At 46.4% G+C, this 23541-nt stretch overlaps 1 protein-coding gene across 1 annotated transcript in view; it reads left to right on the top strand.

The window, feature by feature from the left end:
• ILDR2 (immunoglobulin like domain containing receptor 2) overlaps positions 1-23541 on the top strand; it is a 41393-nt gene that overhangs the window by 7790 nt on the left and 10062 nt on the right. The window contains exons 2-7 of the mRNA XM_041480202.1: positions 1149-1481; positions 2561-2680; positions 12916-12972; positions 17273-17419; positions 18166-18342; positions 23414-23530. Coding sequence (XP_041336136.1) covers positions 1149-1481; positions 2561-2680; positions 12916-12972; positions 17273-17419; positions 18166-18342; positions 23414-23530 — 951 coding nt within the window. The remainder of the gene's footprint in view (positions 1-1148; positions 1482-2560; positions 2681-12915; positions 12973-17272; positions 17420-18165; positions 18343-23413; positions 23531-23541) is intronic.

The following is a 23541-nucleotide window of genomic DNA, read 5'->3' as shown; positions in this document are numbered from 1 at the left end:
TCAGTCTTTTCATTCCTCACTAAGCTTCCCCAAATCCACCAGTCCCTTCTGCAGATGTTGTGTAGACTTTCTCTTCTGCTTTGTTGTCTTGAATGTTTCTTTGTATTTCCTCTTTTTCCCTGTTTCCCTGTGTGTTCCCTCTTTTCCACCTGCTCTGGGTGAGGGGTGTGGTAACACCAACATTTTCCATACTGAACCTGATTCCCTTTTTCTGGTGTTGTGTGAGTGCTCTCAGACTTTGCTGCCTGCAGCACAAGGAGGGAAGCACCGAAGTGCATGTGGGGGAGTTTTGGCCATATCCCTGTGGATGGATGGAGTGCCTCACTCTCTAGAAGGCTGACATTGCTCACTGACTCTCCCTCAGCTACACAAGGGTATAACAGCAGTCTCCTGCATCTTCTCTGGGGCCTTAGTGCATCAGATCCAAGCTGCAGCTCTCCTGTCAGCTGCTAGATAAACATTACATGTTGAGATCCCTCTCCTCCCTGGGAATGTGAAAAACTTGAGGGTTTGGGCCCTTTTCCTCCACACCTCCCACATGGAGCAATTTGTCTCAGCGCTACTTGCCAGCCCTGGGAAGAGCTCTGTGATTTGGATCCACTCCTTCATGCATCTCTGGAGTTTGGCAGAGCAGGCAGCACTAACTGGGCACCAGTGCAGAATGTGCTGGTCCAGGCACTGTGTGTTGCCTGATCTGAAAAGAGGAGGAGTGGTGCCACTGAAATGGAAGGGAGGTGACTTATTCTGCAGTGGGATTGTTATGAACTCAGGATCTGGCCCCTTGGCTGACCTGCTGTACAAGTGGAGCATGGCCATCCCTAAAATACCTCTTCCTTATGTTTGAACCTGCCCCAGAAGCTGTGAATCATCACAGCATTGTGTTAGGGCTTCTGCTGCAGAAGGATGCTACATTTGAGCCTTCAGCCCTATCATGCTGTGTTTTTCTTTGTGACTGTAAGGTATGAAAAAGCAAACTTATTTCTGTTGCCAACATCCGTGCTTACATACATTGAGGAGTGTTGCTCCTTAGCACCTGAAACAGATGGACAGTTTTATGTATGTGAGGAGAATAATACTGTGATAAAATGAAGTAGCTCTCTCTTCAAGCAGTGCCAAGGCATATGATACTAATTTTTTTTGTCTTCCAGCTGAGGTGGAAGGGTTGCAGGTCACTGTGCCTGAGAAGAAGAAGGTGGCCATGCTATTTCAGCCTGCTCTGCTTCGCTGCCATTTCTCTACTTCTTCCACCCAACCAGCTGTGGTGCAGTGGAGGTACAAATCCTACTGCCAGGACCGGATGGGAGAAGCTCTGGGTATGGTGACTTCTGGTTTGCAAACAATGAGCAAGAGGAACCTGGACTGGGATCCCTACCTGGACTGTGTGGACAGCAGGAGGACAGTCCGTGTCGTGGCCTCCAAGCAGGGATCTGCCATCACCATAGGAGACTTCTATAAGGAAAGAGACGTCAGCATTGTCCATGGTAACTCTCCTGCCCCAGTGATGCTTGGTGGGGGCTGGAATGGACCCTCAGCAATTTGGGATACTGGAGTCTGGCAGTAATTGTTCACTTGAGTCCCTCAGTAAAGGCTGTGGGAAGGGAGCTCTTGTATGTCAGACATTTAGGATTCAGCCAGCCAATCCTAGACCCAAAGATAATTTCCTTTGGCAGTTCCCTTCAATTAACTCTAGGTCTTCAAATACGTACCCTTTTTTCCCTTCCATGAAGTGGAAGCTTTGTATTCCTGACTTCTGCATATTGCTGTGTATATAGATTTTCCTTAGCAAAGGGGTGGCAGCAAGAGGTACAAATTCAGTCTCTCCATGATAGGTTTTTCTTCCTTGCAAATGCCACTGCTGTTTTCCTTGTTCTGAAATACCAAGATAATCCTACACCTCATGTTTGCTCAGACACAGACTTCAGGAGCTTACCCTGTCATGAACCTAAACTCACACAGCCTTGGGCAGAGTGAAAGGAAGAGATTTCTGTGGGGTGAAGTCAGGTTGGGTGGAGATGAGGGATGGCAGGGTCCTTAAACATTTTTGTGTGGAAGGCTGTGTGAGAGACCTTGTCCCTCCAAAGTACAAAGTGTCTGATTGACTGGGGAGACCACCTAGCCAGAAATGGAGACTCCTTGGTGTGGAGAGCATGCAATCAGCCTCACAAGAGGGAGTGTTTTCCTCTGTCTCTGTGAAACCTCTTCACAAATGACTGAGGTGCTGTAGAGGAGACAGTCTAAGCCCTTCTTTCATGACATGAATAGTGTTGGGACTGTGCCCTAGATGACAGGAAGGACAGAGAGACATTAGTGACCCCTTGTGCTCTTGTCACTTGCAGGGTGAGCTGCCTCTGCAGCATTATCTGTTTTCCCACCCACAGCCAGAAGTCCTGACCTGTTGTTTTTTCCTGAATACTGTGATATTCTGGATAAGGTTAACCCTTCTTCTTAGAAAGGAAATGAGATGGATTTGGAGACACAGAGGTGGACTCAGCACATTCAACACTCCATTCTTCCTGTAAGTGTTGGAGGGAAAACCTGACTTCTCTTTTTTGCCTTCCAGATGCAGACCTGCAAATCGGGAAGTTGATGTGGGGAGACAGTGGCCTCTATTACTGCCTTATTATCACACCAGATGATGTGGAGGGCAAGAATGAAGAATCAGTGGAGCTGCTTGTGCTTGGTGAGGCCTCTTGTCGGGCTGCTTTTTCGGCAGATACCTGATGCATCTTTCCTCCTGCTCTCTTGCTGTCTCTCCATCCCTGTGTACCGTATTACTATGGGTGTAAGAGCTATGTAAAACAGTCCCTGCAGCACTGTCACCATTGCCTTGCACCTTGTGCAGTCATTCACACCTAGGCAAAGTGGGTGGCAAATGCTACCAAACCAGAATAGTAATGTTTACACCCACACTGCTCACACGTTACACAGGCGTAAATGACTGCAGAGAGTGCGGGGCTATGGAAAGGCAGAACCCTTGTTTTTAAGGGACAAAACAAAATACTTGCAGCAAAATGAACACTTGAGACAGAGTCTTTTAACAGCAGACACCCAGAAGACATCAGATCCTGTGATTTTTGCAGTCCTCATCCCACTCTTCTGACCTGTGAGGCTGTCAAGAAGCACTGTGTTGATTGTGTCAGTTTGGGAGATTTTTTTTGTGTGCCTGGTAACACTTGTCCAGTTAGAGGTGCAGTGTCACAGTCATCCTAATCAGGTCTGACCTAGTGGTGCCACTAACAGGACCTACCCTCTCTGTGGTGTGTGTGCTTGGCTCTGTTTCTGTTAAGCTCCCTCGAGCAGTGTGCTGAGCAGGATCAGTTCCTTCCCTATTTGCAGGGCTTGTTTCAGTGATGGCTTCCATGATACAGCTCACTGTAAAGGTCAGAAAAGCAGCCATTCCAGCTAAAGGAGAAAAGCAGAGTGGAATGGGCCTTTCAGGGACTTTTGTTGACATGCCTGGAGCCCAGCTGTAGTACTTCAACCCTAGATGCCCCAGGAGAGAAGCTGAGTTTTTCCCAACTTACCTCAAGACCTCACCATGGCTCTTGTGCATACAGACCTGTGCATCCTATGATGGAAATATGAAAAAGCCTGGGCTGGTAGTGTGTAGGTGATCTGTGGAGGTGTACAATGGAACACATCTGTCAAGCGTTCCCTTGATCTCCTGCAAAAGGTCAGGGTTTAATTGGTGTTTATATTTGGAGCTGTAGTTATCATCACCAGGTAAGCCAGACTGAAGGGATGAGTGGCTGTCACAGTGCCATTGCCTCTCCTCACCCCTTTAATGTCAGCCAAACAATGGACAGTTGGAGTGGAAGGTCAGAAAGTGGAAGGTCAGTGTGGTCACTCCAGAAGACAGTGTCACATGCCTGTGTAAATCCACAGTGTGACTGTATCATCTGCCACTTAGTCTCAGGACCAACCTGTGTGAGTTCAGGTGAGGTTATCTCTGCCAGGTGGCAGTGGTAGCTGTTAAAATCCTCTCCTGAGGTCCTGTGTCTCTGTAGTGATGAGCTGCTGAATTTTTGTCCCTTTTTCACCTTCCTGTCTAGGATTTGGTGTCTTCCTCTTGTATATCTACAACTGTGCTCAGACACCAGTGATGAAACAGTACCATGGTAACAGGAAGAATTGGTTTTTCAGTGTGTACAGAAGGCTGTGGGGAGAAAACACAGAAATCCCCTCCTCTGGAGCTGGCTTGATGTCTCTGCCCCCAGTTCATTGTGGTTATGCTGGGGGACACATGTAGCTTGGGCTGCATCACCCTTGACCACATCTGCTTTTCTGTTCTGCCTCTGGGCCTGACCTTGCTCTTGATGCAGCTCTCTGCCAAGTTTGGCAGCAGCATGAGAGCAGACTTTTCGTGGGCTTCCTTCTGCCTCATGCTGTTAGGCAGCTTCTGTATATTGCTTTTCCTGGGTAGAGGCAACATTCCAGCTTTTGGTGCAATTCCAGTTACCTACCTGTTTTCCTCCTTCCCTCTCTTCCCCTTCCCACTTTTTTCTTTTCCTTCTGCCTTTGCTGTTACTTCTTTGTTTTCCTTTATCTCTCCCTGTTGATGGCTAAAGGATGAAGCAGCCAGTGATGAAAATACTGTTTCTTAATATTCTGCATATTCTGGGATATTTTTTGTTACATCCCATTGCTTGGAGGGGAGCACTGAATACAGATTTGTGCTGTAGCAGTTTTACAGTCTTAGGGGACATGTGGTGAAAGGGTTTTATCTGCTGTTCTGCTGCTCTTGGGGTGGAACCCAGATTCCCTGTTAGAGAGTTTGGAGCAGCAGAGGGATAGTGCGTGAGAGATGCTACGGTTCCCAGTGCACATTGCTGTTTGCTCCCTGCTGACAGTGGTCTCTCAGATACAATTTACATTGCTTATTTTGGGGTTGCTGCATGATTTCAGCATAAATTAGAATTTTGAATAGAGCAGAGGTTCTATCCACTCACGTTATCCTTGGGGCGACAGAAAATTCAGAATGGAAAAGGAAATAGGAAAATATCCCTTCTAGTGGTTTCATATTAATGCCAGGATGAAAGGGCAGTTTAATATCATGTTGAAACCATAAAAGGACTGAGAAGCAAAAATGGTAGATATCATGCTAATGGCATCAATAAATTAATGGAAGTTTGTTTAGCTAAAAGTGCAGGGTCCTACTTTTATACAGTGAATCATACCATGAAAAATTGATGAAAAGGCACTTTGTCACGACATAGAGCAGAATCTAAAATGTGGGCAAATTACAGTATTTTTTTTTTCCTAGGAAAGCGATCACAGAGATCTTCAGTGATCTCTTAAGCAGCCAGGGAGCCTGGGTAATGATGGGATTGCATGTTGGGTTTTGTTACCTGGATGTGCCATGTTGACACAGAGAGCTGCTGGTCAGCTCTGGGTAACATCAGAGAATCCCATGTGCTGTCCTCATGTCACACCTATTTCAGAAAAGCATACAAGCATTTATTTATAGCCATTTGTGCTCAGCAAAGCTGATAGGATTTGTAAAGCACACCTAATGTTAGGCATGTGCTTATTATGTACTTTGCTGAAAAGACCATTCAGTATCTTTTGCTTAGTCAGGGACTTTAACCCTCTCTAAGGGAATCAGTGCAGGTGAGGGAAGAGGAGTAGCAACCTCTGTCTCAGGTTGGACATCAGAAGGAATTTCTTCACATAAAGGTTGGTTAAACACTGGAATGGGCTGCCCGGGGAGGTTTCTTTAAGGAAAGACTGGATGTGGCACTCAGTTCCATGGTCTGGTGGTGTTTGGTCACAGGCTGGGCTCGAAGATCTCAGAGGTCTTTTCCAACCTAAAAGACTCTGTGATTCTCTGATAGATGTGCATTTTGATGGCATTTGGAATCTCCCAGCAGGATGTAGTGTGCTGGAAACTGTATGAACTCTACTTCTGCTGCAGACTAGTCCAGAACTCAGCAATTCCACATCAGGAATCAAGTGATACTCCCTGCACTTGTGTGTTTTATTAGAAAAGGAGAACCTTTGCTGACATTACAGCTGGGCTAATGAATCCCTTTGAAACTTTATACATTTTATTTTTTAAACTTTTTTAATGTGATTGAATCTAAAGGGCTGAATCCTGAATTGAAGAAAGTCTACATTTCTGTCATAATAGCTGGCAGCTAATGTCCTGCTTCTTGAAACACAGACAGTGCTATTAATCATATTGTTATTTGTAGCTCCTGTGTATTTCTTTTTTATATGAGAATGTCAATGGGCTTCAGTAAAGTAATTAATTGCAGCCTTTCTGAAGGGAACTGCACGTGTACCAGTGCAGGGATGCAGCATGCCTGGAGTAACCTTCAAACCAGAAGTGCAGTGCAGTGTCAGTGTCATCCTGGCTTTGTGTCACCAGCTCACATCAGGAAGCAGTCCAGCTTCATTGCACAGAACCCAGTAAGCCTTCCCAAGAGCCAGAATTTACTAACCAGGTGCAGGGACCTATGGAAGCTGCTGCACTGCTCCCTTCCCAAGCTGGAACAGCTACAGAGCAGTGCCTGAACATAGAGTTCAGCACAGCTGGGCACCCTGGAACGCATAGGTCTGTGCAAGCTTGGTGATGTCTGCATGCTGAGATTTTACATAGCTTAGACATGCTTCACAAAACAGTGGCTCCATTCCCCAGGACCTGTCGAGTTTCTGGAAGAGGCCAGAAAGTATTCCACTAATTCCAGCTGTTGGTTTGATGCTTTGGTTAGTGATCTGTGCACTTTGCTAGACAGATATTGCCAGCTTTCTTTTCCATCCAATTCAGCCGCTAATTTTACATAAATTGTGTATCAGTGAAATATTATTTTATGGTTCATCATAGAATCATTAAGATTGGAGAAGACCTTCAAGATCACTGAGTTCAACCTTTGATTGAAGACCACCATCTCAACTAAACTGTAGCACTAAGTGCCACGTCCAGCTGTTTCTTGAACATTCCCAGGGATGGTGACTCCACCACTTCCCTGGGCAGCCCAGGGAGTCCATTCCAGTGCTTAACTACCCTTTCAGTGACAAAATTCTTCCTGATGTCCAACCTGAAACTGTCCTGGCACAGCTTGATGCCATTTCCTCTCACTCTGTCACTTCTTCCCTGGGAGTGGAGGTTGTCCCATCTTTCCACACCCTCCTTTCAGGCAGTTGTAGAGAGTGGTAAGGTCCCCCCTGAGCCTCCAGGTTAAACACCCTCAGCCACTCCTGATCAGACTTGTGCTCCAGACCCTTCCCCAGCTCCATTCCCTCCTCTGGACTCACTCCAGCCCCTCAATGCCTTTCTCAGAGTGAGGGGCCCAAACATAAACACAAGACTTGAGGGGCCTCACCAGTTCTGAGTACAGGAGGACAATCACTGCCCTGCTCCTGCTGGCCACACTATTCCTGATCCAAACCAGGATGCCGCTGGCCTCCTTGCCCATCTGGGCACACTCTGGCTGACATTCAGCTGCTGTTATCCAGCACCACAGGTGCTCTTTCATTGCACAGTTTTCCAGCCACTCTTCCTCAGCCTGGGGCACTGTCATCTCCTCCAGGAAGATGCTGTGGGAGACACTCCCAAAGGCTTTATTAAGTCCAGGAAGACACATCCACAGTCTTTCTCTCATCCTCTGGGTGGGTCACCTCATCGTAAAAAGGGATCAGCTTGGTCACGGAGGACTTGCCTTTCCTAAACCCATGCTGGATCCTTCTGATGCTCTGGTAGTCCTATATGTGCAGTGTGATTGCACTCAGGATTATCTATTCCATAACCTTCCCGAACACCAAGGTCAGTCTGACAGACCTGAAATTCCCCAAGGAAGAAGCTGAAGCTTCTCCCATTGTTATGCTTCAAATAACAACAATTAGCACTTGAGGTTTGTGTTAATTTCTGGAGACAGCTGGCAACTAACATTGGTAAACTGACATCTTCTGCAGTTTATATAACCAGCCAGTATTCATATAGGCCTAAACCCAAAATTTAAAAAGTCTCACACCCATAGTAGTAGTAGTAGTAAAGAATGTAAAGTAAAGAATGTAGATACATATACACACAGCATATTGTACAGTAATTAATGTACTAATAGAGACATGTGTTGACTTTCAGTGAGGATAAATCTCCACTGGGACACGTGTGTATGATGTGCAATGCTAATAAGGCAGATCTTACTCAGCAAAGTGACTCAATAGCTGGTATAAATATAGCCAGGTTTGGAGTCTCTTCTATGCCAGGAGAGACTGTATAATAAAATTTGACATGATTTCGGAGATTGAAAAGTTCTTGGCACAATTTTCCCTTACATGATGTTGGTTTTAGGATTTTGCTCTGATTTGCTGAAAAGCTGCCAGTAGCATCCGAGCCAGTGCTCGGTCACAGGAGTTGGCAGAGTTGTGCTGGTGGCCTTGTGTTGGGGATGTGATGTTGGCCCACATCTCAGCTGGGAAAATGTCTGTGAGCAGCTCCATGGAGAGGGCTCCCCAGCCTTGAGCTGTGACCAGAGGTGGGTAGTGCCAGCAGGCGAAGGAAGTGATTTGCACACTTCCTCTTAAAAATCCTGGAAAAGTGTTGATGCACTGCCCCAGACCACTGTGCTGCCACCTTTGTAACCTGCTTCCAGTGCCCCTCATCCTAGCCCAGCCTACTCCTGGTTATTTATTTCACACCGATTAGAAGTGCTACTTGTTGCCAAGGTTTTTTACCCTGTTTTCCTCCTTATTTGCCAGCGACAGCCACACGCTGCTGTTCACAAAGCAGACCGGTGTGATTAAAAGACCGCGGGTACTAAGGTAGCCATGGCAACAGCCTCCTTGGAGGTCTTTGTTGCCTGCTAAAACTTTGATCTCCAAAAGGGGCTGCTGCTGTTTCTCCGTCCAATTGAAGGGAAGGATGGGAAGAAAGGATAAAGTTTACTCCAAGCGGAGGGAGAACAGAGGAACACTGCAGAGCCATGCTCCCCCAGTAAATCTCACAGCAGCTGCCTTGGAAAAGTGTCTGATTTACAAGGGCCACACTTCCTCTCCTATGCTTTCCAGCCTCTCCTCAGGCCAGTGTCCCTTGCCAGGGGCCTCTTGCTGTGGCATGGCTTGGCAAAGTTTTCCACCACTGAGAAGGAAATAATTCCCTCTAGTTGCTGCGTCCTGTGGTCCCACTGCAGCAGGTTGGGCTGTGGAAGCAGCCCTCAAATAGGAAAACAGTTCAGCAGTTACTGCCATAGTTACCCAATATTTATCACATTTATGCGACTGCCAGTATTTGCCATGTTCCCATATTTACCCAATTGCCGTGTTTCTGACTGCACCTGCGCCTACTTTATTCATGCCATCATTTCTTTTCAGCTGCACCACTTACCCTAATTATTTTTGTGTCTCTTCTCTGCAGACTCTCTGCTAATTGTGTGCTTGACTCCAGGTCTTCCCTGCTCCGCTGCTATTTGCTCACTGCTCTGTCGCCTGCCTGCCTCCTGTGTATTAACTCCTGTCCTCGCTGGCCTCTGCTGTGTGTCTGCACCTCTTGGAGCTGCTCTGCATCCCCTCAGCTTTTCCTCTCCCATCCCTCCTCCTGTGCTCTGCCAGAGCAGATGGGGTGCTTGCAAGCTCCGTTGCATTTCAAGGCTGGCAGGGGCCTGGGGCGTGTGAGGTGCCTGGTGAGAGGCCACTATGGGCAGGTAAAACCCTTCAGCAGCACGGGGGGAATAGAGATGGCACATATCCCAGATCCTTGCGGAATGAGGACAAACTCCTAGCTCTGACACAGTCACCCGGGACAACCCTGGGAAACGGGGCCATTGTCTATTCCCTCTATCCCCTCGGTGGTAGGAGCTTGCACACAGGACACAAAGCTCTTGCGGGTGGGGGCACAGATCTGTGACTCAGCAGTGGTGCTCAGCCATGGCTTGGAGTGCCTGCAGCCCTTTCTCAGGTGGGCAGAGCTGCTGTGCAGAGGTGGTGTGGCCAGATGGTCTCTTGGCAGGATGTTTTATTGAATTGTTTCTTCCCCACCCATTGGTATCTAGCCCCAGCATCTACTTTAAAACTTCCTTGAAAGAAATGAGAGGGAAGGAGGTGAGCTTAAAGCCCATGGAAGGAGCATCCTAGGCATGGAGAGACGGGTGGATGCTGGCCATGGGTGCTCTGACTGCCTCCTGCCTTCTCTTACAGCCATGGGTCCAAAAGGATGCCCTGCTCTCTGCTTTGGGCAGTGTGTGACCCACCGGGCTGCTCCCCCAGGATCCTTTCTGTGGCCACTACCTGGTTCTGTGCTGTGCCCATGTTTGGGCCAGGCTTACAGAGGGCAGGAGGTGAAAGCCAGTGGCAGTGCTGCCCCCATCCCTGAGCCACCCTGTCCCTTTGTCCCTGTGCCCGCTGGCTGGCAGGACGGGGGGATTTTTGCTCCACTTGTTGCTGGCAGCAGCAGCAGAGGGGAGAAAGTCACCTTCAATGAGGGACAGTGGTGGGAGCCTCCTGTTGCTGGGGCAACCACAGGCAGCCTCAGCCTGTTGGCTTCCCTGAGGAATGGTGTGGGGAAGAGTTAATCAGGGGATTTATCCAGCCTGGGGTGGGGAGAGGGCTGAGCTGTGGAAAGCTGCTGGGGGCAAGGCAGTCCAGGGGTGGGCATTGTGCTCCAGGGCTGCCAGCTGGGCTGGCAGAGTTCAGGCTGAGCTGTGGTGGGATTTGCTGCTCAAAATCCCACCACAGGGATTCTCCCAGGCTTTGTGCATCCCTGCTGGGGGCTCTGGGTCCCCCAGGGCTGTGTGAGTCCCGTTGGCAGGGCAGGGATGCAAATTCCCCAGGCAGATATTCTGCCAAGCCAAGTGAGGCTGCACAAGCAGGGAAGTGCTAGCTGCTCGTGGGTAGCACAGAGGAGCTGCTTTGGCTGTCTTTGTTTTTACCAAGTTCTCAGCCACTGTTACATTAAGGGGTGCTTTTTCCCTGTTGGACATGTGATTCCTCTTGGAGATCAGAAAGTACCCAGCACTAGCAGGGTTCGAGGCTCTCCAGGTAGGTTCCAAATAAAGTAGGCACCCATTTGTCAATGACCATTTGAGAAGGAGTTTCTGTGGTTTACAGCTGTCACTTCCTTGCCTTTTTTACCACAAATAGATGCCCTAAATTAGCTGTGTACCTCCAGCAATTTGTCCAGTGGCATCTGCTCTCACACTAGGGCTGCATGTGAGCTTGTGCAGAGGTAATAACACATGGGAGGTGAGCTACATGCTCGTGTCTGCCCATATTCTGCATGCATGTGGTTCATGTGCGTGCTGTTCACATATGCTGTTCACAAAAGGCCTGCAAAAGAATTGCATATTGTTTTATCAAAATAAGGAATATAATTAATATGCACGTGGAACATAACACTCTAGTTGTGAGTGGCTTGGACACTTGATCCTTCCAGGAAATGGACTGCAAAGAATATCATGAAGCTCTTTGTAAATGTAGATGAAAATGTTGCAGCAGACTGGTGGCAAGAGTCCTCCCTCAAAGTGGTAAATGGGGAGCAGTTATGTGAAGCATCACCATGCTATCTTTTGCTAAGGATTCTGGACCACTTCATCAGGATGGGTGTTCCTGTGAGTACTAGGCAGCTCTGATGAGTTGCAACTGGCTGCAAAGCACTGCCTGTAGTCATGGTATACTCATTATGGCTCCAGCAGGCTTCCTTGTGGACTTTTGATCTCTACAGAGTCTCTGCTGAAGCACTGAGGAAAAACGGATGGTGGGAATTTGATTGTAATAACCTTCAAGGACAGACTAGAGGCCGAGGAACTTGGGATCCAGTTCATCACTGTGTCTGAGTGCTGCATAGTGCAGGACCTGGAGGGCATGTGGGCAGGTTAAAGGTAGCTTTCTACCACTTTTGCATTGGCTTACCCTTAGCTGCTCCTGTTGTCATGCCCACAACGTGTGTCTCTCTTTAGAGTGCAGCTCTCCTACCATATGCATGTCTTTTAAAATCCCAGCATGATCCTGGGGCTCTCTGGGAGAGTTCACAGCACAGCTGCACTTAGGGCTGTTCTGCCAATGCACAGGTGTGTGTAAATTGCAGCTGAGCACTGTGCAGGATGTTTGCTGTGTACTGGAAATATCCCAGACGTTCTGTGCCAAAACAAACAGGCAGCAAGCTGCCTTTGGGCTTGGAGTTTGTTTGCTTCTATTTGGTTGTAAATTATAGATCTGAAGTTGACTTGCCTTCTTTTTTTTATTTTTTTTTTTAATTTTTTTTTTTTTTTTTTTTTTGGGTTTTGTTTGTTTTTTCTTTTGCAAAATGATCCCAGAAATTTCTACATGAATCCTTCCCTGGCTGGTTTGCTTCCATTGGGTGTTGGCCTTTTGTCACACAGTCTCACCAAGGTGCTTGTGCATCTCCAAATAATTAGCACATATGCACAGCATTCCTTCAATGCTCCTTTCCTGGAGTTGTAGGTGCACTCACAGAGCCCCACATGGAGAGCAGCATCCACGGGTTTGGGAAGCACGTGGCTGATTTATCAATAGCCTTGAGTTAAGTTAAAGATGTTTCATAGCCGTAGAAACTACATCAGTTTCAAAAATAAACTGTGTCCTTTTGTTTAAGGGCTGTTGTGCATTTCCAGGAGCTTTTGCATGTGTAGAGCATAACTCCAGGAAGATGTTACCATGTAACCATGCTAAAGGGACTCCTTTTTCTTGTCATTTTGTGCCTAGATTGGAGAAGCTCTGTTCCAGATTCTTTCCCCCCAGCTCTGCTGATAAAGATAAAATGCAAGGACACAGAAATGGCAGAAGTGCAGAGGCAGACACCAGGCACCGAGCAGGATGACATCTGTGGTTGATAGGAATTCACATAACGCAGAGTGCAAGTGGGCTGATGAGGAAGGGAGCTGGAGGCTAAGGCAGGGGCTGGGGAGTGTGTTTTTCTTGCAGTAACCTCTCTCTTTCTTCTCCTCCTTCTGTCTTTTCTAGGCAGGACAGGGCTGCTTGCTGATCTCTTGCCCAGTTTTGCTGTGGAGATTATGCCAGGTATTCAGTCATTTCACCCTTAATCATCCATTCCTCTGTCATCTTGTCTGTTTATCCTTCTGCAGCATCTTTATGTGGTGTATGTTTCACTTGTATGTGTGTTTTACCTGGCGATTTAAAGAGAAAAGCCCATCAGTTACTGGGAAAGTGCTGGCTTTGGACCCGAGGGAGCTGATGCTGGGCCATGCTGGGAGCCAGCATACAGAGATGGTTGATGTCGTGCCCGGATCAGTGTGAGAGCAGAATTGCCAGGGCTGTTCTGGGGACGTTTTTTGTCAAGCTCTCTGCTCTCCCCCTGCTAGCACAGAGGAAAGTGTGCTTCAGCCTGGGAGACCCCGCAGCCCTGCGTGGCTGTGTGTGTCAGCTGCTCCTGTGCAGTCACTCCGCTCCCCAGACCTGGCCTGTGCCCTGCTCCACCCTCACCACAGATGGTAGCACAGCAGGTGCTGGGAACAGAGCACAGGCTAGCACCCCATCAGTGGCACAGCCCCTCTGGAGCCGCATGGCCAGGCCATGTTCTTGGTAACACCAGGTGGCTGGGCCCGACGTGAGAGCTCCGTGCCCGTGATAGCCAAAACTAGCAAGAGCCACCAGTTCTGGCACTCCTTGCAGAGGAGACAGAGGCTGTGCAACAGATTGTTCTTGAAAGGGAAAAGCTGTGAGAATATTTAGCCCTCGAGTCATCTGATCATTCCCTGGTGGTGCCCGAAGAGCATTTCTTTCACACGTTTGTGCAAAAATGCAACTCCACATAAATGTGTGAAGCTATTTTCGAGCCTGTCCCAGAGATGCAAACAGAGAGAAGGCAGACACTCACCCACCTCCAGTGTAACCCAAAGCTCCCTAGAATTCCTGCATGGCAGGAGAGGGATTGGTCTTTTCAGCATAGATAGATAACAGTTGATTCTCTATTGCCTAACACTTTTCCTCCCGTTATTTAGAATTTTATTGAATGGGTATAAAATTATGGTGTGTAGGCCAGATATCTTTCTGGTACCCTCACTGCATGCATAGACAAGAAGAAAGTGTAAGATGCAGCAGCAAACCACATTTCAGCTGTTGGTGTTGCATGAGTAAAGAAAAGCAGATACTTCTGTGAGGACACACAGCATGTCAGCTTGGTAGTCATTTGAATCTCAGCATTACACAGTTATATTGGGAACTGGTTGAATCCCAGCTTTGTTTTGTTTTAAAGGAAGAGCCAGCAGGCTCTTTTTGCTGTTTTCTTAACCTCATCAGAAAAGGAAATGGTCTAACTTCCTGTGAAGTAAAATCCTGACTCACAGGTCCCTGTGGCTGGGACACTGATTTCAAAAATCTACTTTATATGCTGAGTGATTCTCCTGCAATGTGCAATGTACACACTAATCTGACCCCCTTTTGTACTCCTAGGATGTTTTCAGAGAGACCACAGATACACTTCTAAGGGACTTGCTGTCTGTTTTTTCCTCTACCAGGCTTTTGTCCTTTATGGAGTGGTTGTGAACTGTTCACTAATAGCTCTGGAGATCTGACATCTGAGGTTCACTGGATAGCTGTGGCTGGCCACTTGTGTCAGGCAGGACCATTTCACCTCCTTCTCTGTATCCATGATGGTTGCAGAAAACAAGATGAGAACACAACAAAGAAAAAGCCATTAAGATGTTGCTTAGATTGGCATAGATTAGGAAGTACAGGACTGGAAAGGATAGTCTGGCTCCCTATCGTGCAATCTCTCCCCAGCACCATGTAATTTCATCTTTCTGTAAGATTAGCAAGTTTAGGAGTGGCCTGAGGTTTGGCCTTTCTCTTTCTCATTGGCCCACTTTCTTTGTTGGGCTTCTTTTAGCTTCTCTCTACAGCACTGATCATCTATTTCTGTCCATTTATGTAAGATCTTTAACTATAATACCTGCTTTTCCTGCTGCATTTATCCTCCTACCATATTTACAGGCAGGAGCTACATCTTCCCTCAGCCTTCTGTTTAAGAGAGTAACTCAGCAGGCTTCAGCTCCCCTGCTGCCAGGCAGGCTCCAGAGTCCCTTCATCCCTCAAATAAATCCCTGCTCTCCACTGGCTCCACTGGCCTAAATTCGTCTTTTCTGCTGCACAGATGACCAGAGCTGTATAATATCAGTAACTTCAGATGAAGTCAAGTGCAGAGGAGGCCTTGTGTGATGGCATTGATATTTTCTTAATACTGCTGAAAATTCTTCCCTTATTTGGCCTAGGATTACATGTGCCATTTTTGGTGGCTGTATTGTGTGAGTGGTGACAGTAATGCTGTGTGTACTTGATCATTTCTCTTGTTGTTCAGTTCTTCTCAACCAGTGAAGTCCTGTTCAGAACAGTAATTGTTCTTATTTTTGAACCTGTGACACTGAAAGTATTGCTGCATACTTTGAACTTCAGGATAATACTGCATTTCACATTTCCTATTTTAGCCCCAAGGACAACTGGCCCTTTGTATAACTTGTCCCAGCCTTTACTGACAATGCATCCCTACTGCTTACTGTCATGATATTTTAGCACATTCTTATTTTCTGTGTCAAGGTAATTGATGAAAATTTTAAGCAAAACAGCTGCTAGAAGCAGAACTTGAGGGACTGGGTCAGTAATCTCTCAGCTCTTGCTTTCCCATTCATGAATGCTTCCCTTCTGCCCTTTCCTTACTTGTTAGCTGAATTTTTCTCAGCATATAGTAAGTTCAACCCCAACATATTATTCCACAGGAACCAAAATTAAATGCAAATTTAAATGAAATTCATGTGTGTCAGCCAAAAAAGAAATAAAGGATTAAAAAAAAAAAAAACAACTCACTTCACACTTCTGAAGTGTTGATTTGTAGATGCCAGATCTTTGACTGACATTTCTCAAAGGAAATTTTAAATTCTAGATTTAAAACGGTATTTTTAAAAAGGGGAATTGTTTGTAAAAGAGTTAAGGAAAACTCCAGCAAAGTAAAGAATCATATTTCTGTTCAAACAGAACGCTGTGGATGGATCAAAAATGACACTTCTTATTTTTGCATTGTATTAAGAACTAGGGAAAAATTCTATTTTGAATGGTCCAAGTGAAACATTTTTCCTTGACTTTTTAGCTTAGCAACACAGGTGAGGGGTGCACTGTTTTTCCAGTATGATTCTTCATGCACATTGCAATCCTTGTGTCAATACTTCTTCATCTCAAATAATAGTATACCAGGAGACTCTTAATGCTGGACTTCTGCTTGGAAATACTGGTCTGCTGCTTTTTGTTTTCCTCTGAAGTGGGGATAAACTCTTTCCCACTGCAGCCCCACCATGTCTTGATTTGCTTTTTGCCATGTTTTCTAGGTGGTTGAATAACCACCAAGTCTTTTCCCCACCTTCAGTCTTGCTTTGAGATAGGTTGGTGCATTTCTCTGACTTAAAACCAACTCCAGGCCTCCTGTATGTTCAGAGTCTTGTAATTTCTTGGTCCAGATGTGTTCACCGTTCATTCCCTTAGTCTGTGGAACTCCTATGTGGCAGTAGGTGCTGCCCTGGCTCAGGCTGAGCCCTGCTCTCACCACATTTTCCAGCAGCAAAGTTTGAGAAACCTTTTCTCCCTGCCCTTCCCCTTTAAGCCCCATCCTGGTTTTTGTGGGCCAGTTCTTGCCTGCTTTCTTCACTTGTAGGGTGTTTTTCAGCTGCTCTCTTTTGGGGCCTGGCACACATCATCTGAGGCTTCAATGGGGGAGGAAAAAAGTGGTTGTTAGGTTTCCTGGCTGGCGGAGCCGCCTGAATGGGATGTTCATTCGGCACATTCAAAAGAATAATTGCGCGCGTAGGCCTCGCTGCGAAGGGGCAGGCCTGGCTCGTTCCCTGGGCTATTTATAGCCTGCTTTTCACCATCTCTTGTCCCATTAAAACCAGAATGTGGCTGGGGAACAAACACGTAAGCAGGGCATGAACATGGCCAAGAAGAATGAGTCTTTGATGAGGGCCAAACGCTAATGGAGCACGTCCTGCGGCACTGGTGCAGGTCTGCTGTGGGGCGAAGGGTTTCTGGCCGGGGAGCCAGGGCTCCTGCCTCTGTGCTGCTCACCTCTCAGCCTGCCAGAGATGCCGCCAGAAGGGACCACATTTTGGTGGCTCATTTCTCACCGTCATGTGCCATTTCTGCTCTGACACAAGAGGAGGAGTAGACCTACTCCTAGACACACAGGGAGTCAGTCCACTTCTGTTATTCACCTGTGTGTTTTGTCCCCATGCTCTCCGCTGGGAGGATGTTGCTGACGTTCTCTTCCACAGCAATGTGCAGTCCTGTAAGTATCTCCCTTTCTCCCCTTGTTTTCCAGAGTGGGTCTTTGTGGGCCTGGTGATCCTGGGGGCGTTCCTGTTCTTCCTCCTGGTGGGGATCTGCTGGTGCCAGTGCTGCCCACACAGCTGCTGCTGTTACGTCCGCTGTCCCTGCTGTCCCGAGTCCTGCTGCTGTCCCCGGGCGCGTGAGTGACCCTGTCCAGGCCTGGTGCAAATCTGCCCTACTACTTCTGTTCCCTGGCAGAACAGGAGGAGAATCTGCTAATATTGTTCCTTTGCCCTGAGCACTTCGCTTGGCTAAAGAACTGGTTCTTAGGGAGTGAAGCATCTGACCTATTACTCAATGGTTGAATGCTCAAAGTTAATTACAAATGTAATTCCCCAAGCCCTCCCTGCCTTGGCAGCTCTGCCTGCTTTTCCAAAGTGTCATGCTCCCATTCCAGAGTTGTTGTTGTGTCGGTGAATGTTGTGGGTCAGAACTAAGAGCATCCTGGGAGGTTTCTTCCTGGCAATGCAAATCAGCTGTCCTCTACAACAGTGCAAAATCCTTGCAACCCAGCAAGGTTCCTGGTCAGGCTCAGTCAGATCTGTCAAGTTCCATGAGCCTCATCCTGCTGCTTGAGTCATCAGTTATTTTTAAAGCTGAACTGCCACTAAATCATGGCAGTGATAATGCTGGCTGTAACACCCTGAGTGTCTTTCTGGGCATCTCTGTGTCATTATTATTACATGCCCTATTATTATATGCAGCACATATTTTAAACTCCCCTCAGTACCCTTTGAGGCTTAGAGAAATTCAGGTTGGTGCTTGTTAATTCATTTGTCTGATTGTCTCCTGTGGGGTTGGTGGTGCAGATTTTGTCCATGTGTCCAGTCGGTCTGGGGGGGCTGGTGTGTGATGCTGATTCTTGTTTTTTTTTTTCTTTTTCAGTGTATATAGCAGGCAAAGCAGCAAAAGCTGGGTACCCTCCTGCAGTCTCTGCCATGCCAGGTCCATACTACATCCCCAGTGTTCCCGTAGCTGGTGTCCCATCTCCTGCTGTGCTGATGGATAAGTCACATCCCCCTCCCTTAGCCCCAAGCGAGGCCAGTGGAGGAAGCCAAAATGGTAATTTGCAGTGCCAGGCACAACATTCAGTCCTCTTACTGGGAGAAGGGCTGGGAAGGGGAGGAGTGATTGTCACTGATCGAGTGGTGTGAAGAGAAGAAACACAGGGAAACTGCATTTTAATCCTCTCTCTGACAATGACATTTGCGTTAGGGCCACGTGCTCTTAACTTTTCTAGGGCCACAACACAGAGTCTGTGGGTGCCTAATTAGGTCAGCAGGGAATGGGAGGCCAGGTTCCTGTACAGGACCCCTCTCATTACTGCTGCAGATGTACTTGCAGAGGACAAAAGGATGAAGATGATTTCAGGAGAGCAGAGGCAGGAGCCATTTTCCCCTTAGAGCTAATGCCTTGCAAGCTGCTTTCTCCTTGTCCTTCCAACCCTCTATAGGGCACTGCTTGGACTCTGGCAGCAGGTTTTTTTGCAGCCAGATGTTTTACTTTCCCCATGGCATTTTGGGCAAAGTAACCTATTCCCTTGGTATTTCTGCCCACGATCTTTTGGGGCTGGACCCTGTCCTCTACTTTACAGAAGTCAGTAGGTCAATTTTTTTGTTCAGCCTTTGCATTTGTGAAATGTGAATGATGAAAAGCTTCTGACTAGAAAGGAGTTGTGGATCAGTGTCACACCTAGAGCCTCAGTGTGATGCCTCTTGTCTCGGGGAGGGTCACTTTGCTGCTGCAAAGGAAGCTGCCATCAAGGAGAAAAGATGGCAGCTATTTAGCCACATGGATTTCAGAATCAGAGTGGCTGTCTAAATTCAAACATTCTGCAGCAGAAATGACTGTCACCAATGCAGTCATCACTGACCCAGCTACATTCTGATTTCAAAGCACCACACTAAATATCAGTTGTTAAATTAACTCACAACAGTGTGTTGATAAAACACATCTGAAAAGACAAGATTAAGTAGCATAATTAATTAAGCTTTTGTAACAAACCTATGCGTGCTTCTGCTGCCCTAGTCAGTATATTAACCTTTCTGGAATTACAAAAAGTATTTTCTTTCAACAATCATACTTTTTTTTTGGTCACTGAAATCAAAACAGTGCTCTGGAATGGAGCATTTTGAAATAGGAAATACATCAATCACTGATCCAACACAGAATGTATCCAATCCAAAAACCTTTGTCAGAAAATGATGAATGACACCCCAGTGCTTCAGTTTTTTTCTCCTGTGAAAAATGTCACTGCACATAGAGCGTGGTGTTGGTTGTGGGAACTCCAGGGATTTTTAAAGAGTCAGATCACAGCTCCCAGTCTTGTCTCTGCTAGCAGAGCACAGGTTCAGAATAAAAAACAGCGGATACTTTTGGCAGCCAAATGGAATGGCTCTTAGGATCCCATGATCCTTACACAGAAGGATGCATTTAATAGACAATGCAGCCAAATCAGGTGTCTGGACTCAATCCCTCACCTCAGGACTTGACAGGAAATAGTATATATGGCAAACAAAAACATTATCACAGAGCTTTAACCTTTGTGGCAAGACAACAGAGATTCTTAAGCTATTTTAAAAATTAGTTAATCTTTTTTGCAATAATGCGGACAAACCCTTAGTCTGGATCATGGATCTGTTATTCAAGGTGATTGAACTGTGAAGCTAAGGGAGAGTTATAGCCTGTGCTCTGTTCTTTTAAGGTCCTCCACAATGCCAGAATATCCCCTAATGACAGGCTGTAGAAGAGAAAACATTGTGTGGCTTTTCCAAGCTACTTATTTGCTTGTTGGCCAGGCAGCAAGCTAAACAAAACAGGTAATGGTTGAGTTTATAATAAAAGCTTTTGTCAGAAGGAGAATAAAAAGCCTCTGTGTCCTCCACACAGCTGGTGTAGGTCTGATCTGAAACCGTGTATCTTTGGGACTTCCACCTTTCTGTGAAATCCATTTTAAAAAAATGGGATCGGAAGTGCTGGGGGAGAGAGACTGGAAGATTCTGTAATTCTGGCTTACATTTTGCCCTAGATAGATTCTGTGCTTATAAATGACCCCTCTGAGGGGATCTAGTGAGAAAACCGAGGCGTGAGGATATTTAGAAAATTTGTCTGGGGTTACATAAAAGCCATGTGGCAAAGCTCACATTAAGCCTAGGAACTCTATTCTAAACTTAGGGCTGAATGGAGAAAAAAAACTCCCAAAACATTTAGCTCTCTTACTTAGCAGAGTGTTGACAACACATAAGTTAGGATTTATGCTCTGTTTTAAATGCAGTGGTTACCTAGAGTCTCTTGCATAAATCCTTTGAAGTCTGCACACAGGGAAGCTTTGGTCCTAGATCTTAAACATGAAAAGGGTATAAGGATGAGACATCATTTACTTCCTAAACATACTTATCTGAAAAAAAATAGCAGTGCTGTCCTTTCTGGAGAGGGAGACAGCTTACAGTTTTGGCTGAGTTGGTTCCACCCACAGAAGAATAAAAATAGTGTCCAGTTAAATACAAATTAAACATTAGAAATTTATTAACTGTTCAAGAGAAGAAAATGTGGGAAGAATGTTCCATTCCCTTTGACTTCAGTGAGTGGTTCTGGACATGTGGTCAACATCTCTGCATCTTTATTTCTTTATAATTAAAATAAGCTTAAAATTATTCAGACCTGATTAAAGGATTATGGCAATTTACAGATGAAGAGTGTGAGGAAGAAACAATAATATCTTTGGTTCCCAGCTGAAGGAATAATGAAGAGATTTAATAAGTTGAACATTTAGTATCATTATGAGAAGTATTTGATAAACAAACATAGAGACAAAACTGCTTCCTCTGTAGTGGAAAATACTTTTTATGAGCAGTTCACAGTCATCTTTGCAGATTTAAATCCAAAATTAATTTCTAGATGCTTGCAGAATTAACCAAGAAATTAATTTGCCTTTTGATACACAGCTGCAGTAGCGAGCTTAGTATGAAGCTAGCATGAAGCCTGGCTAATTCTCCATCAGTTCCAGGAGCTATAGAGGTTGCCCAAAGAGATGTTTGGTACAGCCTCAGTGTGAGCAGTAGCTCACACTGGAAGAGCCTGGTTGCTGCCTGTTCAAATGCCCCAAAGGTTATGAGTAGGTCAGAGTGGTTTGCTGGCCTGTGTATAAATGAGGTGGCAGCTTAGCTGAGCTCCTAGTCCACACATTAGAAGAAAGAATAGTGAGAGGCCTCTTTCCTGGCATGGTACCAGACAGAAGTGAGCTACCAGCCACGATGGTGAGGTGGAGAACTGCCCTTGCTGCTCATGCAGTGTGGCCAGAGCTGTCACTTCTGAGGCCAGTGAGTGCAGCCTCATTTGAGGAGACCTGCTGTGCTTCCACTTTGGGAGGCAGAGGCAGGATTCCTTGTGTTCTGTAAAACCACTGTCTGCATTTCCAGCCACTGTGCACTCACTCACTCACTCACAGGGATAATAAAGCACACACTGCTGTCAGCTGAGCTGTCTGGAGGCAAGTTAAAAGAAGGACCCTGGTAGACCTCTACTATATTTTTACATCCTACACCATTCCCTAGTGCAGACACACAATGTAATCACTTATCTTACAGGTGCCCAGTCCAAACCCACAGTAAAGCACTTTGCTTTTGAAGTCTGCCCATGGCACAGGCATTCCTGAAGCACAGCATGGTTATTTCCTAGTGCACAGAGACACATGCACAGCAGTTTAGGACAGGAGGTGCCTAAGAATACCTCTGCCAAGTCCTTGCTCAGCCCACACAGCACATACTATGCGACGTACTACCGAATCCATATGTTAATAGCTCGTGTTGCGGTGGTGAGGGATAAAACAGAAGGAACAGGTTGGCTCAGAACCACTGTCCAAGTGTTTAAATTGTTCCCCAGCAGGAGCATTCATGCAACACTGCAGTATTCCCACAAAGGAACATGTTAACCCCATGCAAGGCAGACAGGTTCCATTTTGTAGTGCTAAGTGAATTGTCCTTATGATGGTTCTCTAATAAGGCTGAATTTTGGGGTTGTAGTCCTCTCTTGTACCTAGACCTGAATTTCTGTCAGTCCTGAAATAGCTCCAGGCTGACACCTTTCTTAAATGATCTGCTATAAAAACCTTATTTTCTTCAAAGAAAGAGTGGAAAGGTGGAGTTCTCTGCTTGCTGATCATAGACCTGCCTTAAGGTAGTCAGGTTGTTTGTAGCTATAGTTAGTAGGTAAAGTGTGCATGGAGCTTACCTGACAGAGTTAAATCTGCTTTGGCTCCAGGTGTATAGGGCCTTCTTTTTTACACATGGACAAGTCAAAAAGCTGTCCAGACTTCCCAGAAGTCAAGCATTTCATGTATGTCTAAGATATATACCTTTTCTGTGAAGTAAAGCTTGTAAAAATCCCAGAGCAGACAGTTTCACAGCTACCAGTGACCTGGTTGGCCTCAGCCCTGGAGTTAGTATAAATCTCAAAGTAATGTGGTGTGCTTTGTGGGACTTAGTGTTTCCTTCTGTATTCTCTGGATCTTCTGGCACACGCCCTTCAACCTGTGTGAGGAGAATTCATGGGGGCGGGAGGGTGGAGTGGTCTTGCACAGTGACAGCTCCCAAATGCTCAGCCACCTGCTTCTCCTGCAGACTGGGAGCTTAGAGGAAGCCTGATCTTCTGGGACTGCTTCTCTCATACCATGACGAATCCTTTCAGTAGTGCTGAGGAAGGAGAAATGAGTTCTGCTTTTCTCTCTGCCATCATCTGTGGGAGTTGGAATCGCTCTGGCAATGAGGGGGTTGCTTTTGTTTTAGCTGGGCAAAGCAGGCCAACTCCAGAGCGAGCCCGTCTCACAGGAGGGAGGGTGAGGTACTGTGAGGATGTCCCACCATGCTCAGTGTCCATCACTGGATTCACTGTACAAACTGGGCATTTCCAAACCATTTTTGCTTTTCCTGCAAACTTTTAAAATGATGCAAGTTCTTACAACTTCACATCCCACACTGTAGACGAATTTCTCGTGAAGCAGCGACTGACTCAGTGTGTTTTGACGCAGCCTACCTGCCTGCAGACGTGAGCTCAACTATAGAATAAGCAGTGTTGTGGCAAAGGCTCCTTGTTCTTACGTGGGTTTTCCTCTAATGTTTTCTTTTTCTCTCCCTAGCAGTGCGCAAAGGGTACAGGATCCAGGCTGACAAGGACAGGGACTCCATGAAGGTGCTGTACTATGTCGAGAAAGAACTGGCTCAGTTTGACCCGGCTAGGAGGATGCGAGAACGATGTGAGAAATAA

The sequence above is a fragment of the Pyrgilauda ruficollis genome, unplaced genomic scaffold (genome assembly GCF_017590135.1).
Source record: "Pyrgilauda ruficollis isolate IOZ18807 unplaced genomic scaffold, ASM1759013v1 scaffold50, whole genome shotgun sequence".
In the NCBI taxonomy this organism is placed as follows: Eukaryota; Metazoa; Chordata; class Aves; order Passeriformes; family Passeridae; genus Pyrgilauda; species Pyrgilauda ruficollis.
Note: the sequence above shows the minus strand (reverse complement) of the source record. Positions and strands in the feature narration are given on the sequence as shown.